Here is a 15347-nt window from a genome sequence, read left to right on the forward strand (position 1 = left end):
GCGGCATTAGGAGGGTTGAGAACCACTCTGAGCTCTCATTGTTTCCCGTGGTAGGTCCTTATTCCTGGTGGACCTCTGATACCCCAAGGGGCTACCAGTGCCTAGCACTGTGTTCAAGTCACATCAGTCATTCAGGATTTGCCCAGTCAACAAACTAATGAGCAAGTTAACAAATGTGACAATCCATTCATCCATGAAGAGAAGATGCAGATTTCACTGTGGCTTTCATGCTGGTGGAAAACACCATATGTTTATGAGTCAAAATGATATTTCACTTTTAGGCATGGATGTTTAAGAAAAGTGGGATGATTAGCTAGTCAGATGGAATGATGTGCCCCAAGTATCCAACCCTATGTAGATGGATAGGTACCTGGGTGCACGTACACACACACAAACACCCACTCACATGAACTCACACATGTACTTCTTGGAAAACTGGCATTTTCTTTCCCAGCCTTCTGTTACCGATAAATTTGCAATCCAAGACTTTATATAACACCTTCTATGTGACACTCACTTCAGCAGGAAAACAGAGACTAAAATGAAGCCTGAAATAAATATGGGCAGGAGAGATGGCTCAGCCCATAAAGGTGCTTACTGTGCAAGTGTGGTGACCCAAGTTCCACCCTCAGAATCCACAGTTCTGAAAGTTGTCCTCTAACCTTCCCATGTGTGCTATAGCACGTGTGTCCACACTTACCATGCATACATATATGCACAGTAATAAACAAACAATAAGCATTATATAAATTTCAGTCTGTGACTTCTGGGTGCTCAGAATCGAACTGGGACCCATGAAGAGTGCCCACAGCCAACCAGCAGCGTCGACTCGGTGCCTAGCAGCCACTTAACCAGCTTTAGTGGGTGCTGCCTCTTCCACCTCTCAGGACCCTGGAAGGCAGATGCCACCCACTCACTCTGTCCTGCTGGCTGTGAGTCTGCATGATTTATAGCATTGATTATGCACAGGGACACCAGCCCATGGTGAGGGCTAACAAGCCAGTACCATCCCCCAGACTCTGCAGGAGAGAAAGATAAACTGCCAGGGCCAGGGGGATGGATTTCCTCTCCCATTACAACAGGCATTACCTGGGATTGGCACTTTCTGATTGGCAGGCTGGCCGGCCAATGAGCTCCATGGGATCTGCCTGTCTCTGCCCCTCAGTGCTGGGTTTATAGGCATGCACCACCACACTAGGCTTTTATACACTCTCTAGGGGATCAAACTCAGATCCTAATGCTTGCAAGACAAGCACTCACTGATTGAGCTACCTTTCCAGCCATATTTTCCAATACATCACTGACAGTATTACTCCAGTGTTACTCCACTCTCTGCCAGCATCACCACAACCGTCAGCTACTTATACTCAGCAGCTGCCGCCCATGTTCATTTTCTATTGCAGTGTAACAAGCTGCTCCAGAATTGGCATCTTACAGCAGCACTGGTGCACTGACTGTGCTGTAGTTTCTGGGGCTGGGTTCTCTGCTTGAGGTCTCACTAGGCTAAAACCTCTGATCTTTTCTGAGACATGAAGTCCTCCCTGTGAGCCAGTAGAATTCATGTAGCTGCCAGATAGCAGTCCCTCTTTTCTGGCTGCCTGGCTGCTGGTACACATTCTGGCTTTGAGGCCACCCTCAGGTGCTGGCCACAAGGTTCTCTCCTGAGCCATTGAGAGGGCACTGGATTCCTCGAAACTACATACCAGGCCTCCACTGTGTCTCTTTCCTCTTTAGACCCTCACTCCCTCTTTAAAAGGTTCCTCTGATGAGGCCGGAGCCACCCAGGACAAATCCCCTTTCAAAGTCCATGCTAGTTTAAAACAATTACTCACTTGGAGATTCTACTCACATCTACAAAATCTCTCTTCACTGCCCATGCTGCCTACACTCCAAGGGAGGAAGCTGTTCACATCCTGGAGGCCAGGCAGCCTCAAAATACCACAGACCACCCTGACTGACTGGAACCCTTCAGCTACTCTCTCTAGTTTTTTCCCATTCAAATGCAGAGTAACCAGCCTGTCTCAATTGAATGACTGTATTATAAAGAAACACCTGTGCTCCCCACTGCCTATCAGGCTATGGGAAGGACAGACTATAAGAAATTAGAATTTCCCCAGGGATCTCCTGCTGGGAGAAGGAGAGGCCCAATACTCAGAGGAAAAGCTAACCTCCTGGAAAAAAAAAAAAGAAAACCATTTAGAACTTGTCAGATGGCCTTAACAGAGAGACTCAGAGCTGAGACAATGGTGGGCAGGACCATACACTAGCTGGATTGCTTAGTTATGCATAACTCATGTCAGAACACTCCCAAAGATGGACTTGAGGATACCTGGGTCTCTTTGTCCCACTTCTAAATTATTGAATAAATCTCCCTTTTCTGCTTTCAATATTAATTTGGCTCTTTTCAATTGACTTATTGAGGACTGGCAGCTGACCCTGGCTTGTTAGGGCACAGGATGTGTGCCCCCTAAGTCCAGGAGCACCAACATCCTCATGAGGTGGGTTTCAGTAATCCATTGTAAGTGGGAGAAAAAAAACCTGTGAATTATGGATGAACCTCTGAGCATTGCACCACAGCACCCCGGGGCTTCAAGTTCACTTTCGGAATCCAGAAATGCTAGAATCACCCTTGCCTGTTAGCGAAAGTAATAAAAGGCAATGAGCAAACACTAGGGAAATGCTTCTGCAAACTCAAGTTCCACAGATGGGCAGGTGTCTCATCTGCCTGTGAATTGTCCTTCTGATGAGCAAGGGTATTTACACTTCACAGGGGTAGGGAGGACAGCTGAGGTCAGCAACGGTGCCCTGTGATGCTCAAGCCCTCACTTAGGGGTTGCACGGGAAGAGGTAATGTATACACCAGTACCCCCTCCCCCGAAAAAGACCCATATTCTAGAACTAGGGGTTTATTATAGATCTATAATTAGACTTTAAATCCTGAATGCAGGGAAATGCTGTGGTCCAGGCTGCAATCTTTGAAAGCTGAAGAGTGGGGGAAAGGGGGAGCTCCTACAAGCCATCATTAATGGCACTTGGGAAGTATTAAATTGCAACAATGTGCTTCAGCTTCTGGGCCCTCTCACCTGCAATAAAGCAGAATTTCTTTGTAACGGATAATAAAAAAAATAGCAATCTAGGTTTACCTAGACGAATAGAAATCCTGGCTAATTAACTGCCGAGCCATTTCTCCAGGGAGCAAATATTCTAGTGGCTTCTGTGTGTCACTGTCAAACATGTAAGTCATTGAAGGGGCCTGCTTTATGTGATTTGCAACTATCTCAGATGAGCCAAAGAGAATATGAGATTAAAAGATAAATCATGTTTTCCTTCCCCAATTAATATTCCAGAGGGAAAAACCAACTCAAGGTCCATCCCCCCCCATCTACTTCTACCAAGTGCCAATGAGGCCTGATAGAAAGACAGAGACACTTGGGGGACACCTAAGAGAAAGGTGCCCCCACCCTAGGATTTGCTTTGTGTTTCTTGCTGGCTGTGAGTCAAAAAGCTTCAACACTACTGATAAAATTGATATTGTCTGGAGAGGATGCTCTTTCCAAAAAACAGCTAAAACAAGGAGGCTAGAAAGGTCACTTAATCCCAGACGTTTAAGACCCTGACTTTTGCCTCATCAGCATCAGCATCATCCTTAAACTCAAATAAGGCCCTTCATAAAGCACCTTAAAATTTCATTCACAAAAGGAAATTCTTTAAGAGAAATAAAGAAACAAGCTCATACATTAAAAGACAAATTGGAACGTCACTTTCTTTGTAAACTTTGCTTACTCTTTGTATCTGGTTATAAATTACGTCCTGTGAGAGAGGGAACCTCCCAAGACTCCAATCACACATAGCCTTTGCTGAGGCACTTGGGAGTGCCTCTCTCTTAAGAAGCCCACAGCTATGCTTTAGGAGTACGCTGCAGTTTTCCTATGTAATTTTCTTTCTAAATGTTCCCCTATGTATATTGCATCTCTCTGCTCAATAGACTGGTAACTCTATCACTCTGACATGCCCTGGAATTCTTTTCTGTGTTTTTGGTGAGGACCAGGCTTTATCTGAGTGCAGGTTCCTAAGACAGGAATTTTCCAGGCTCCTTGAAGCTGTGCTGGGCTGCATCTTCCAGCTACCATGGGCAACGACAATAATTAATCAAGGCAATAAACACATACTAAGACTTAGTTAGAGAGAGATGTGTCTCTGGCCAGGCGGCTGACATGTAGCCATTGTTCATGAGGTCCCATTCATCCATCACACTTGCCTTAGGGATTTATTGTTGTGATGAAATGCCATGAGCAAAAAGCAAGTTGGGAGGAAAAGGTTTATTTAGTGTACACTTCCACAGCACCATTCATCACTGAAGGAAGTCAAGGCAGAAACTCAAGCAGGATAGGAAGCTGGAGGCTGGAGCTGATGCAGAGGTCATGAAGGAGTATTGCTTATTGGCTTGTTCCACATGGCTTGCTCAGCCTGCTTTCTTACAGAATCCAGGCCCACCAGGCAGCGATGGCACCATCCACAATGGGCTGGGCCCTCCCCCATCAATCACTAATTTAAAAAATGTCTTTCAGCCAGATATCATGGAGGCTTTTTTTTTTTCCTCAGTTGAAGTTCCCTCCTTTGAGATAACTCTAATTTGTGTGTCAAGTTGACAGAAGATCACCACAACCCTGAAGAGGATATAGAAAGTACAACATCCATGGCAGCAACCGAGTAGAGAAAGCACCAGAGGGAACCAGTTGGGCAGTGTGATGGCTGTTCTTCATTGTCAACTTGACTACATCTGCAATTAGCAAAAGCCCAAGTAGCTGGGTAAACCCATGAGGGACTTTTTTTCTTAATTAAATCATTTGAAGTGGGAAGAGCAACTTTTAATCTGGTTCTTTTGAGGTGGAAGACACCTTTGATCTGGGCCACACCGTCTGCTGGCAGCCTATATAAGCACATGGGAGAAGGAAGCTTGCTCTCTGCCTGCTTGCTCTCATTCTCACCAGCAAGTCCTTTCCTTCACTGGCATCATAAATTCTTTGGGATTCCAGAGATACCTAGGACCAGACGAGACATCAGGATCTTTGAATCTTCCATTGGTAGACAGCCATTGGATTAGCTGGACTACAGACTATAAGCCAATCTAATAAATTCCGTGTGTGTGTGTGTGTGTGTGTGTGTGTGTGTGTGTGTGTGTGTGTGTGTGTGTGTGTTGTGTGTGGTGTGTGTGTGTTTCTGTGTGTGTGTGTGGTGTGTGTGTGTTGTGTGTGTGTGTGTGTGTGTGTGTGAGAGAGAGAGAGAGAGGAGAGAGAGAGAGAGAGGGAGGAGGGAGAGGGGAGGAAGTGGAGGGAGGGAGGGAGGGAGGGAGGGAGAGAGAGAGAGAGAGAGAGAGAGAGAGAGAGAGAGAGAGAGATTCATTATAACAGCTCTGTTCCTCTAGAAAACCCTGACTAAGGCAGTCAGTATTTGTGGAAGATGGGTATACTTTCCTTCCCTCCCCAGGTCCCCTGTGTGAATTTACTAACCATATTTTGTCAATTCATAGCATTTAATAGGTGCCACATCTCACATCAGAGAGCCAATGTGAGACTATTTGAAAAATCAGCTCTCACAGATGAGAAGAGAGAATGCAAACTGCTTTATTTTTTTCCAAAACATGTTTAAAAAGACAGCTAGTGCCATTAATGTTCTGTTACTATTTGTCACTTGTTCCGTACTATGCAAGAGAAGCCAGTACCATCCTCAGGAGAAACAGACCTTGCTGATACCTCCTCATCAGAAGCCTGCCTCAACACTCTGGAAACCTCAGATATAGAAAGCATTTGGCTCCAACCCTGAGAAGGCAGTGACCTGGCAGAAGGGCTACCTACAAGGTCCTCAGCTCCTGTTTCTGCTGCTGCAGGCAATGACTAGCAGGTGTTTCTTCTTCACCCATCCATTTCTTCCTATTCCCAAATGAGCCAATTTTTCTAGTTTGACTTTCTTCCATTTTGGATGTTATTTGCTGACTTCCTCATTGGAGAAGGATCTAGACTGCTTCTTCCTGTGTTCCACACATCCCCATTCTTCCACTAAATATATAGGATTACTCAGACCCTTGTAAATACACAGATTTGATCCACAGCCACACTATGTGTGCATGATTGGGCTGTATGTATGCAACAGTTACACTTCTGACAGGACGTCCTGGGCTTCCGACATCTATACTTGTTTAGTTTCCTCACCATCGCTCGTTTCCTTGGCCATGCCCCAGACTTTGCTCTTCTTAGTCTGGGAAACTTTGAAGTCTATCTATGCTCTAGATCTTGCACTGGTTGGCTGTCCTCTCCCCTCCCATTCCCTGGTCCACATAGCTTCACAGAGGTATATCCCCACCATATTTGAGGTGCTACCTCAGACAAAAGCAAAATGAGCACAGGGTTACATCGGCTCCCATGGCCAGCAGAAGTCCTGGTGTCCCTGACCATAGCAGGACACCCTAGGATAAGACAGGCACTGAGATAACCTATCTCCAAACCCAGCCACATCCCTTTACAATTATAAAATTTCCTTTATAATTGAAAAGAGATCTGATTAAAACAATATGCTGAGCAGCACAGGCTATGGTCACCACTGTGGTATGTCTGCACACTTACCTTCACAGCACTGAAGCAAAAGGCATGGAGCAGGGCTGCTACCAAGACACTCCGGCCCACACTGTACACAGCTGATGTGATTCCGGAAACAGCTAAAATACAATCATCATCACAGATTACTAGATGAGCCCTTCTCAAAATTAGTAGAGGTGTAAGTAAGGAGAAGGGCTATAGCTTTCAGTACAAGCTGCCTGGCCACAGGATCCATCCAAAGGCATGGGTCACTTAGTGTGGGAAAGATTGTGACCATGGGATTGACTATCAATGGCACTAAAGATCAGCCCTGTATACCACTCCCATAGGACTCTGGGGTCATGTGTCTTTTGGGGGAAAGATTTTTCAAGGTTCATATGTACTCTCACAACAAGCATCCACAACACTACAGACACGAGTGCATGCTGACCTATTCCTCCAATGATACATGTGCATGCTTACACACACACACACACACACACACACACACACACACACACACACACACACGCTCAAATGTGTGCACATGCACACAGTTCTTCTAAAGAATAGTTTGAGGGCCCCCCTCACTTACTCCAAATCAAGGGAAACCCTTCCCTTCCTTGTATCTTTGCTTATTCCTTTGCTGGGCCATTTTTGATTCTACAGAACATAGGAAATCCAAACTAAAGCAGGTTTGGAACTCAAGACAGAGAAAACCTCCCAGTGTTAGGCCCCCATCCTCTGTCCCTGGGACCCCCAGACCTTCCCTGGAACAGCAGGTGCAAAGACTCACCTGACCCTCCAAACAGCAGCATGTCAACTTGTTCCAGAAGGTAGGTGCAGAAGGTGTTGATTTGTGGGAAGAGCCCCAGGAGGGAGATCACAGGAAAGCAACATAAGAATACTGAAAAAGAACAGACAAAAGCAGCGATGAGGTATGGGTGGGCTAACCATGGCCATGTTGTGGCTATAATGTGGCTGCCTTTCCCCTTTCAGACTCTTCACCACATCCAGGGAAACTAAGGCAACAAGGACTCCTCTCACTCAGGCCACTAGAGGATGAGAAAAAAACATAGCAAGTGCATTATCCAAGGCTGACCACTCAGACAGCTTGGGACGGAAGGGAGAGCTCAGGGGTGGAGGAGGGAGGAAGATGCCCACCTGCAGCTCCGAAGAATGGAATCAGACACTGGGAGATAGGGAGGGGAGTTAGAGGACAGGGAAAATTCCAGAAAGATGTGCAAAGTGAAGTTTTCAGAGGAAAAAAAAAGCCATACCTATGTTAAAGATCTACAAGAGCACACACTCCTGACTAGAGCTTTCTGATCATGGAGACATGGGATGTTATACAGCCAGGGACACACTGCCCTGGCCTAATTTTAGTTCCCCCACCAAGAATGATTCATTGCCCACCAAATATCTTCTCATCAAATAAAACCTGTAAAATGTGTTCTTAGCAGACCCCTAGTTTCCAACAATCCAAAACAAATGCCATTCAGGTAACATCTGAAACCTGTAACAGAGTTTGTCCCACTTTGCTGCACTTGTCTGTCTGGGGTCCTCACCAGCATATTTGTTTAAAAAAATGCAGGTGGCTCCATCTTTTGCACAGAAAGGAATAGCACACAGCCATTGTGGCAAAACACAGTTCTCGAAAGGAAAGAGCCAGATATGAGTGACTGTGGCCTGGGAACACAGATATAGGTTGTTCCAGAGGTTTTGTTGTAGAAGCAGTTACATGGGATTTTATTAGTGATAGAACAAAGGTCCATTGACTGACCACATTGTGTGTGTGCAAGCATGTTTGTGTATGTGTGTGGGGGCGCATGTGTATGTTGGGTATATGTGTGTGTGGAGCCCAGTGGTTGACCTCAGCTATCATTTCCCAGGAACCACCTTGCCTTGTTTGTTCACACAGGGTCTCTCATTTCCTGAGGACTAGCCTACTTGGTGAGGGTCAAACCAGCTGTTGTCCCTGGAGTCTCACACTACAGGCCTCACTACAGCTGTGTCCTGCCTCTTCTAACATGGGAGGCTGAGACCTATGGCCTCCCCTTCCACAGGGTAATCACAAAGTCAGCCTTACTCAAAGGCTCTTGCTGAAGTTACCCAGACAGGCAGTAATAGAAACCCAGCTCCAAGGTCAGCCTTCTTGAGCCCAGGAAATGGGTGGCTACAGTAGAGGCCTGTCACCTACAAACGCAAGCAAAGGAGATTCTTTGCTAAGGAGGGAAAACAGAATGATACACTGAATACACACAGCTCAGCACAAGTGAAAGAACTCACAGAAGAAAGTTATCCCTACAGGGTGTGGAGGTGAGGGCTATAATCACAGCTATTCAGCAAGCCAAGAATTACAAGTCCCAAGGCAGTTGTGAATATGAAGTGAATTTGAGGGCCAGCCTATGGAAGTTAATGAGAGCCTATCTCAAAATAAAAAGTTAACAGAGGTCTGGAGATTTGGGTCAGTTGCAGGGCACTTGACTGGATATTTGAGGCCCTGAGTTCAATCCTTAGTACCACAAACTCACCCATTCTATCTATCCATCATCTATCTATCTATCTATCTATCTATCTATCTATCTATCTATACTTCTATACATTTACATCTATTATCTATCATCTATTCATCCATTCATCTATCATCTATTATCTATCAATCATCTATCTATTCATCCATCCCTATATCCATCATCAATTTATCCATCCATCATGTATCTATCTGTCCATCCATCTATCCATCCACCTATCATCTATCTATCAAATATCCATCTACCTCTATCTAGAAATTCATCTATCTATTCATCCATCTTCTATCTATCTATCTATCTATCCATCCATCCATTTATCATCCATTATCCTGCTCTTTTCTCCACCTCAGTCTCTCCTCACATCATTGATCATCTGTCCATCTCTCCTTGCCTTTGAGCTGTTCCTCCTTCACATTCCCAATGACAAACAGCACCACAACCTTTCCCACTGCTTTGACCCCACCACTGGGTGGACAAGTGACCCCTCTTACCTAGGGAGGCAGCCCAGGCTGGGCTCCCTTTGAGCAGTAGATCTGATCTCCTAAAGCTGGCCTCTCTTCCTATCCCCATCCAAGGATCGGAATGACAAGCAGAGCCTGAATGTGCAGTGAGGCAGACACTACCCCAAGAAGAAGCCCTGTGGGACCATTCCCTATGTTCTGGCTGTAGCCTAGGGAGGGCCAGCTCCATGTGGCTCTAGTGGAGGTGTCACTGCATGTCATGTGTATTTAGCTCTTGCTTCTTTTGTCCTTTTACTATGGGTTTTCTTGTGTCTCCTCCAAAAGATACTGAAGTCCTAAACTTGTCTCTTACCACTGTGTCTTAGTTGCAGGTGATGAAGTCAAGACCCTTGTGGGTCCCTTGTGGCCCTAAACCAATGTGAAGGGTCTCCTTTGGAAGGAGGTAACTGGGGCAGGAGATGTGACTGAACCAGTAGAGTTCTTGCCTAGCATGCATGAAATCTGAGAGGTTCAATTCCCTGCACCTCATAAAATCAAGCATAGTGGTACATGCATATAATCTTAGCACTCAGGAGGCTGAGACAAGATCATGGCCACAAGTTAAAGTCAGCCTGGTTTACCTAGGGAGAACCCGGCCTCAAAATAAATAAATGATCAGAACACAATATAATATTTTTTAAAAAAAATACAGTAAGGGCTAGTGAGATGGCTCAGTAGGTAAAAGTCCTTGTTACATCAACCTGATGATCTGAGTTTGACCCCTAGAATTAATGGTAGGAGAAAATCAACTCCGAAAAGTGGTTGTCTGAGTTCCACACATGTGCTGTGCTGTGAAATGGGCCAACACCGCCCCCCCACACACACACAAATTAAAATTTAAAAAAATCAAACAATAACAATGAAAAAGCAAAGTTTGGTCCTGGACTCCTGGGCTGTGTGCTTCTGTTTTCCTGTACACCTGGGTTCTGACAGGATGTCACCACAGCCCAGGAAGGTTTCTGACAGGAAACTAGCACCAGAAACCAGCGCACGCCTTTTCTCTACTGCTAATCATACAGTCCTTGTTTCTCCTTCTGACCTAGCTGATCCCTGGATGTGACAGTGGCAGCAGTTACATCACTAAGTCTCCTAGTGAAGAGGCTGCTGGAAGCACAGTGACCTTGAATTGCCCTTGACGTCTGCTACAAAGTCAGAAAAACCCTCTCAGCATCTGCCTCTTCTGCTTTGTTCTTACACATTTTCTAGTCATTTCATGCTCCGTGCAAATCAGTGCATTTAACCCCCTCCCGCCTTACTCAAGGATTGCTATTCATAGTTTTCCTTTTATCTGAGCCACAGATATCATCTAGTCAGCTTGCTGGGTTATTTGTCACCATTTTTACCTGTCACTGTGGAGGAGCAGACAATATGTATTAGGAAGTTTTAAGGAGAGAAACACATTTCAGGAGGGAGGCAAGGAAGCTGCATTCCCTGCCTCTCCCACACCCTGGAGGAATGGACTTGAAGAAAAACAAAAGGATAATGTTGAGTGGCCTATTTGGAGGCACAGGCTCTGCTAAACAAATACCTCAGGCTTTAACCAAGCGTAGCCCTCTGCCCTTTGATCCCTAATAAATTCTCTGGTTCTCCTGCCATGGAAAGTGGGGTACGCCAGGAACTCAGGGTGCTGGCTTTCTTGGAGTGGCAAAGCAAAGAAAAATAAGAATTGAGGGTGAGCGGAACCCAGACATGAAAAGCAATTGGAAAATGAAATGTGTCAGGCTTTGCTTCCCATAGGTCTCTCTTCCTTCCCCTTCTCCCTCCTTTCTCCTTCCCCTCCTCCCCCTTCTCTTCCTCTCCCTCCTCTCTCCTTTTATTCTGTTTTGGGGGGCTGTTTATTTTTTTTATCTTTACTGTCTTTTAAAGCTAGGATCTCACGTAACTCAGCCTGGCCTCCAACTTGCTATTTAGCCAACAGCAACTGTGAACTCCTGATCCTCCTGCCTCTACTTGCCAAGTGATGGGGCCACAGGTCTGTCCCATCACGACCAGCATCCCCAAGTCTCATTCTACAATTATCTGTAAACTGTTTTTCTTAATACTCCAGCTCTGAGGGTCCAGGGAGCTGTCTGTGATTTAGAGTCGGAAGCATTCCAAAACCTCATGTGCTCATTGACTTCTGAAGCGCTCCATGACCACCTCTGTATTCCTTAGCTACTCCACTCCACCAAGGCTTATCTGGTGCCTGTGACTTCCAGGCACTGAGCAGCCTGTGGGAGTTCAGTGGTGAGAGGCCAAGTGGGGTCTCCACTTCATCCGCACTAAGGAGGCAAGCTGGCCAGGGAGACATGAATCAAATATGACAAGTGGAAGCAGATTACTGTCACATGGGTCAGGTTCTGTAAAGTGGCCAGAGCATGGAAGGCAAAACTTAGGCAAATGAACCACAGAGCAGAACACCGGTAGAGGGCTCTAGTCACAGCAGGACATCCCAGAGCCTACAAGGAACAGAGGAGCAGAAGCCAAGGCGATGGGAACTCCAGTTAGTCAGCATATCCTTGTCCCTGTAAGAGGTGGAGCTAAAATCACTGGTCCACACTGGTGATCTGGGGGAAGGTATCCAAGAGGCACCCAAGGGAGAGGCTGCATTTAGACACAGATATCTTCTCACATTCTTTTACATTTTCTGCCCCTGATACCCAGCTCCTCGTGGGACCTTGAACTACAGGGCTCCAACACTGCTACTCAAAAAAGGAAATCCACTAACCTATTGAATGAAGTTAAAATCCCAAGGAGTATTCTAATGTATGTCCATGTGCCTGGTCTTGACAAGACATCTCTCTCTCTGAACTCCAGCTTTCCCTGCAGCTGGCAGGACCTTGGGAGGGTGTGTTAAGTGGAGGAGAAAAGGCCTGATGGCTTTTCTGTGGCCTGTGATGGACTTCAAATGGTGGTAGAGGAAGAGACATCAGCAGGGCTGGGGCACTTGTTCTCATAGGAAGGCACTGACCAATCTAATCAGGGGTCTTTTCCTTTTATTCTTCCATACTTCTGTTTCCTACTAGAACTTGAAGGTGTTCTAAAACATGTTTCCCAGGCCTTTGGCTTTAGGCTACTTGGTTCTTCCATGGATGTAATAGGAAGTGAGCTTTCAGGAAGGGTATGTATTTGTGCATATGGTGTGTACTTGTATGTATATATGAGTGTGTGTGTGTGTGTGTGTGTGTGTGTGTGTGTGTGTGTGTGTGTTATGTTTATGTTTCTGTGTAGGTCTGTATATGTATGTGAGTTGTGTGCTGTATGCCAGCATATATGTGTCTGTGTATGTATGTATATGCGTATATGTGTATGTGTGCATATCTGTGTGTCTATGTGTGTTTGTGACATGCATCTGTGTAAAATCGACTACAGATTCAGCAGGAAGAGAAAAGGGAAGGGACCAGTGAGGAAGGAGGTTTGAGAGCCACATCCCTACCCAGGTTTTCAACTATACAGGACACAGAGAAAGTTCCTCACACACCTGGGCACCTACCTTAGGACCACTGCAGAGATTCAGGGACCCATCAAGGAGGCCAGGGAAAGGGTGACACTAATTCAAGACTAGGAAAGCTCATCAGGAAATGAACATCTTGATGGCAATGAGTGTCTCAGGGCAGTGACTTTGCCACTGTCGTTACAAGTTTGGGCAGTCACAGTCATCACATGTTCAATGCCATCACAACAATCCCCAGAGTATGTGCCTGAGTCTTTGGAGCTATGGATCAACACTGCATAGACGTCTTGCAAATTGATAACAGTAAGTCAATGTTGGCATGGGGCCCTTTTCTATGTTCACACATGAATTCACTTAAAATTACATGAGTTATAAGGTGGGTCACTTTTTGCCCCCACCCCCACTTCAGCAGAGTGTTGCTCACTTAGCAAGGTATGATGGTTACTGTGGTCAACTTGATAGATCTGTAATCATCAGAGAAATTACTTAGCCTCTGGGCTTGTCTGTGATGGATTATTCTGACTAGGTTAATTGAGGCAGGAAGACAAACTTGCTCCAAAGGCAGGAGGGTCCAGTCCATGGGGTGGGGTCCTGGGCTGTATAAGATGAGGAAAGTGATATGATCACTAGCAGTCACTGCTCTTTACTTCTTGACTGCAGCTGTGATGTGTTCGGGTGCTTAATGCCTGAAGCCTTGACTTCTCACCATGATGCTTTGGATGTGAGCCAAAATAGATCCTTTCTCCCTGAAGTTGTTTTTGACAGGGTATTTTATCACAACAATGACAACAACAACAAAAGACAGGCAGACAGAAAGAAAGAAGTAAAGAAAGAAAGGAAGAAAGAAAGAAAGAAAGAAGGAAGGAAAGAAAAAGAAAAAAGAAATAAAGCAAAAGAAACAACAGAGAGCCGGGACCCAAGCCTCTGGCAGGCTGGCTCTAGTGTTAAAGACTTTACCTATGCTATTAGTGTGTGACTCACCTGAGTGGAGCACTGAATAGCAGGTGCTGTCTGGATTTGAAGGCAAGCCAAGCATAGCAGCACAAGCTAGAGTGACCAGAGCTGAGACCGGTGCTCGTTCATGTATGATCACAATACCAGGGCTATGTGGAGAGGCCCGAAGCTGTTGCCCAATGAACAGCCAGATCACCCCAGCATCATTGCCAGCATGCTTTAGATGTCACAGGAGTGCAACTTCTTGGTCACAGATATCAAAGTCCTTTCAAAGAATCCTATTGTTAAGGCCTAGGGGGATGGATGGCTCAGTAGGTGAAGTGCTTGCCTTGAAAGCACAGGGATTGAAGTCTATCATCAGAACCACATAAAAATGAGACATGGTGGTAAGCGCTGGAAATTCCAGGTCCTGGGAGGTGGAGACAGCCCTAGCTTACTTATCCTAAATTGGGGAGAGATTCTGACTCAAAAAAAACAAAACAAAAACAAAAACAAAAACAAAAAAACCAAGGTGCATAGTGTCTGACAAATATAGCTGAGTAGTCACGCCCCCCCATTACCTTTATCTTGAGCTCACAGCCTTCTATAGACACAAGACAAGAGGAAAATACTTAGCTTTTCACAGCAGTAATCAAGTGTTCAGGCCTTTTCCTTTAGGGTGCAAAAGATAAAGGGGAGACACACCTTCCCTTCCCAAGACTCCTCCCCATAACCCCAAAACTCACCTATTAAGTGGTCCCTGATTGATTGCAGGGTCTCTGGTGAGAAGAGCTTCAGGCCATATACGACATAACTGGGAGGGTGCCTGGCTTTGGCCCCTGCATCAAGAAGCAAAATAAGGCCACACAGCATACAGAAATAGATTGGTCTGCTATAGGCTATGATTTGGTTGTGCCCCTAGAAAACAAATACAATTTCCAAGTTGTACCTTTTATTTTGACTCATCAAGAAGAGTTACACAGTCAAGAACTTTACACCACATGATACAACTGACACTATCCAACACCCATCCCTACCCAGTGTCCATCCCCACCCAACACCCATCCCTACCCCAACACCCATTCCACCCAACACCCATCCCTACCCCAACACCCATTCCCACCCAACACCAATCCCTACCTCAACACCCATCCCCACCCTCCTGGAACTTATAAGCTCAAAATACCAGGAAGCAAAAGGGGAAGGACAAGTAGACAGATGCACAAACAACACTTGATGTTTATTTTGCCAAACCAGAATGAGAATATCAAAGATAATGTTGCTGTTTAAGTCCAACAAGATTTACCTAAAAATTTAATTTTACCACCCCCAGAGCAAATCTGTCTGACTCAATGCTCTCCTGGGCAATGGGGGG

The 15347-nt window shown here is 45.6% G+C and overlaps 1 protein-coding gene across 2 annotated transcripts in view; it reads right to left on the minus strand.

Annotated features, from left to right (window-relative positions):
* Positions 1-15347, minus strand: part of Pcnx2 (pecanex 2) — a 159118-nt gene that overhangs the window by 85920 nt on the left and 57851 nt on the right. For both annotated transcript variants that reach the window (XM_027404801.2, XM_035442761.1), the window contains exons 13-15: positions 14719-14890; positions 7369-7479; positions 6621-6712 (exon numbers count right to left, since the gene is read on the minus strand). In XM_027404801.2, coding sequence (XP_027260602.1) covers positions 6621-6712; positions 7369-7479; positions 14719-14890 — 375 coding nt within the window. The remainder of the gene's footprint in view (positions 1-6620; positions 6713-7368; positions 7480-14718; positions 14891-15347) is intronic.

This window comes from Cricetulus griseus, chromosome 3 (assembly GCF_003668045.3).
Source record: "Cricetulus griseus strain 17A/GY chromosome 3, alternate assembly CriGri-PICRH-1.0, whole genome shotgun sequence".
Lineage (NCBI taxonomy): Eukaryota > Metazoa > Chordata > Mammalia > Rodentia > Cricetidae > Cricetulus > Cricetulus griseus.